This window comes from Ceratosolen solmsi, unplaced genomic scaffold (genome assembly GCF_000503995.2).
Source record: "Ceratosolen solmsi marchali unplaced genomic scaffold, CerSol_1.0 scaffold93, whole genome shotgun sequence".
In the NCBI taxonomy this organism is placed as follows: domain Eukaryota; kingdom Metazoa; phylum Arthropoda; class Insecta; order Hymenoptera; family Agaonidae; genus Ceratosolen; species Ceratosolen solmsi.
In genome coordinates this window covers 731849-735041 of record NW_011948453.1, presented here as the reverse complement: position 1 = coordinate 735041, position 3193 = coordinate 731849, and the positions used below count along the sequence as shown (strand labels likewise).

At 24.1% G+C, this 3193-nt stretch overlaps 1 protein-coding gene across 1 annotated transcript in view; it reads left to right on the top strand.

Annotated features, from left to right (window-relative positions):
* The first annotated feature begins 594 nt into the window (after positions 1-594).
* Positions 595-3193, top strand: part of Arc42 (Activator-recruited cofactor subunit 42) — a 2615-nt gene continuing 16 nt past the window's right edge. The window contains exons 1-5 of the mRNA XM_011505232.1: positions 595-927; positions 1323-1419; positions 1620-2287; positions 2515-2738; positions 3093-3193. The exon at positions 3093-3193 is cut by the window's right edge and continues 16 nt beyond it. Coding sequence (XP_011503534.1) covers positions 921-927; positions 1323-1419; positions 1620-2287; positions 2515-2738; positions 3093-3193 — 1097 coding nt within the window. The 5' untranslated portion in view covers positions 595-920. The remainder of the gene's footprint in view (positions 928-1322; positions 1420-1619; positions 2288-2514; positions 2739-3092) is intronic.

Here is a 3193-nt window from a genome sequence, read left to right as displayed (position 1 = left end):
ACTCGATTTTTTCTAATGATTTTATTTGCTTAAAAAGAATTAAAAAATTTATAGACTGTACATTTCATTATAATTGAGATTAAAGTAGAAACCTTAATTTTATAAGTGTAATAAAATTTATGATAACAAAATTTATTAACTGTATTTGGTCTAGAGCGAGGAGTAGTAAATTTTACCTTATTGATTGAGAAAGAAGTTTGGAAATCACGTGTACTAACCCATTACTTGAGGAATATACTAAATAAAATTAGCTACTTTGTAACAGGTTGCACATTAATTAAAAGTAGGAAGTTTTAAAGAATTTCAACAGCATGTAAATATGTTCGTATACAATATTTGAATATTTTTCTTTGAATTTTTTTTTACGATATTCGAATTTAAAGCCATGATAGATTGAAAATTAAGAAAAAATAAAAAATATTTATTTTAGAATATGGTTATCTTATTTATTTAAACATACATATTCTTAAAGTTACGTTCCATATTTCTCATTATCTAATTTATAGATGCTTACGGATAATCTGCAAATGTGTAAGGATATAAACGTCTCTATATGCAGCGAATGAGTTCATGCTTACGAACATATAAATTTTAAATAATTCCTCGTAAATGCACAGTTCGCCGAATTCATTATATTAGAATCGTTTTATTTATTTAGATTAAAAATTTTATATAACCATTTATAATGTAGCATAATTAAAAAAAAAAATGTTGCAAATTAATTGGCATTTACATAACCATTTATTATAATTAAATTATTACCAACTTACCCAAGAAAGTGCTCAATACTTATACAAGAATGTTGTTTGAAATTATCGTACACTATATTGTTAATATTGTAACTGGTCAAAGTTCTTGCGATATTGCTCATTTTAGTATTACGTATCACTTTAATTAATTTGTATAAAGACGTTTTTAAAATGCTAGGTAAGAATCCACCATCAATATAAAATTAAATAAAAAATTATATTTTCCAACAATAAACAGTATTATATCAAACATATGTGATTAATATAAAAAAATTTAAATAAATATATATTAGTTATAAGTGCGAATAATCAATTCATTATCTTTTTAAAAGTATAGAAAATAGAATTAATAAGGCTATAGATTTATTTTTATACATTATGTTTTTTTTTTTTATATTTAATTTATATATTTTTATAATTTAATTTATACATTTTTACTAAGAGCAATGATTCTATTAAGATAATTTTTTTAAATTATTAATTTTATATTGGAGACTATGAATTATTTTAAAAAAATTAAAACTGTAAATTTTATATATTACAGAAAATATTTTTATATAATAATTTGTTTAGGTTCTTGCAAATCAATTATTCAGATATATGGCCGTAGAAATATATCATCTATTTCGGCTTTATCAGAGGCTCATAAAATGTTACAGAAAACGTGCAGGTATCGATTTTATTTTAAATTATAATTTAAGATTTATATAAAACATATAATAATGTATCATATATTATAGAATAATATAATTAATGGTAAATAAATAAATAAATAAATATATATATATATATATTGTTAATTTGGTAATTATGAATATAAAATGTATTATAATTAATTCTATATGAATCATATTTATTTATTTATTTAAGAGATTTTGCTGAAGGAGAATTAAAGCCAATAGCTGCTAAAATTGATAGAGAACATTTGTTCCCTAAAGAACAAATAAAAAAAATGGGTGATCTTGGATTATTTGCAATAACAATACCTGAGTCATTGGGTGGAAGTGGACTTGATTACATTGCATATGCTATTGCAATGGAAGAGATTTCTAGAGGATGTGCTAGTTGTGGTGTAATTATGAGTGTAAATAATTCACTTTATTTAGGACCATTAGCAGAATTTGGAAGTGATAACCAAAAGGAAAACTATGTAAGACCATTTACAACTGGAGACAATATTGGTTGTTTTGCACTTAGTGAACCTAGTAATGGTTCAGATGCTGGTGCTGCGTCAACAATGGCTAAATCAGATGGTGATAAATATATTCTTAATGGTACAAAGTGTTGGATAACCAATGCTTTTGAAGCAAAAGGTATTATAGCATTTGCTACCACAGATAAATTAAAGAAACATAAAGGTATTAGTGCTTTTATAGTTGATAAACCAAGAGAAGGATTATCTGTAGGTAAGAAGGAAGATAAATTGGGTATTAGAGGAAGTAGCACATGTTCTTTAATATTTGAAGATTGCTCAATAGCAGCAGAAAATATCTTAGGAAAACCTGGAATGGGCTTTAAAATTGCTATGATGACATTAGGTATATAAAAATGATTTGCTTATTTTTAATAATGAGTGCAGTTTTAAAATATAAATTTATTTGAAAACATAGTAATTAATTATATTCATAATTTGATATTAACAACTGCAGTTAATGTTCAAAATTTTCATTAACATGTTTTGCAAATCCAATAAAACTTAGGTTATAAACTTTCAAATAAAAGTTAAACAATATAATTTAACAAATAAATCTCATTTCATTTTTAGATGCTGGCAGAATTGGAATAGCATCTCAAGCATTAGGTATAGCACAAGCTTCTCTTGACTGTGCAATGGAATATGCCAGTAAGAGAACAGCATTTGGTAATGCAATTATAAAATTACAAGCCATTCAACTTAAGTTGGCAGATATGGCTCTGAAACTTGAGAGTTCTAGATTATTAACATGGAGAGCTGCATATTTGAAAGGCAAAAAAAAGCCATATACAAAGGTAAAAATTTGTATGAATTAAAGGAGCTTAAATTCGAAAATTGATCTTTTTATCTTATGAATGAAAGTCCCTTTAAATTTTATATAGACAATACCGAGCACATTTAATTGGAAATATAAATATTATTAATGCTTATTATTTTGTATAATTATAGTTTTCTTAATTTTTAAGTAATATTTTTCCAACAATCAAGTAGAAGTTCAATTTTATTTTTGTTAGAAGTAGTATTACTAGTAGTATTTTTTATCAAATATTTAATTTTATTTAAAAAATTATTATATTATGTAAAAACTTACAAGAATTAAATAACTATTGGTTATTAAAAATATTTCAAATTTTTATATTTAAATATAGGAAGCCGCAATGGCAAAATTATCAGCATCAGAAGCCGCGACATTTTGTACGCATCAATGTATTCAAATTTTGGGAGGAATGGGATATGTAACAGATATGCC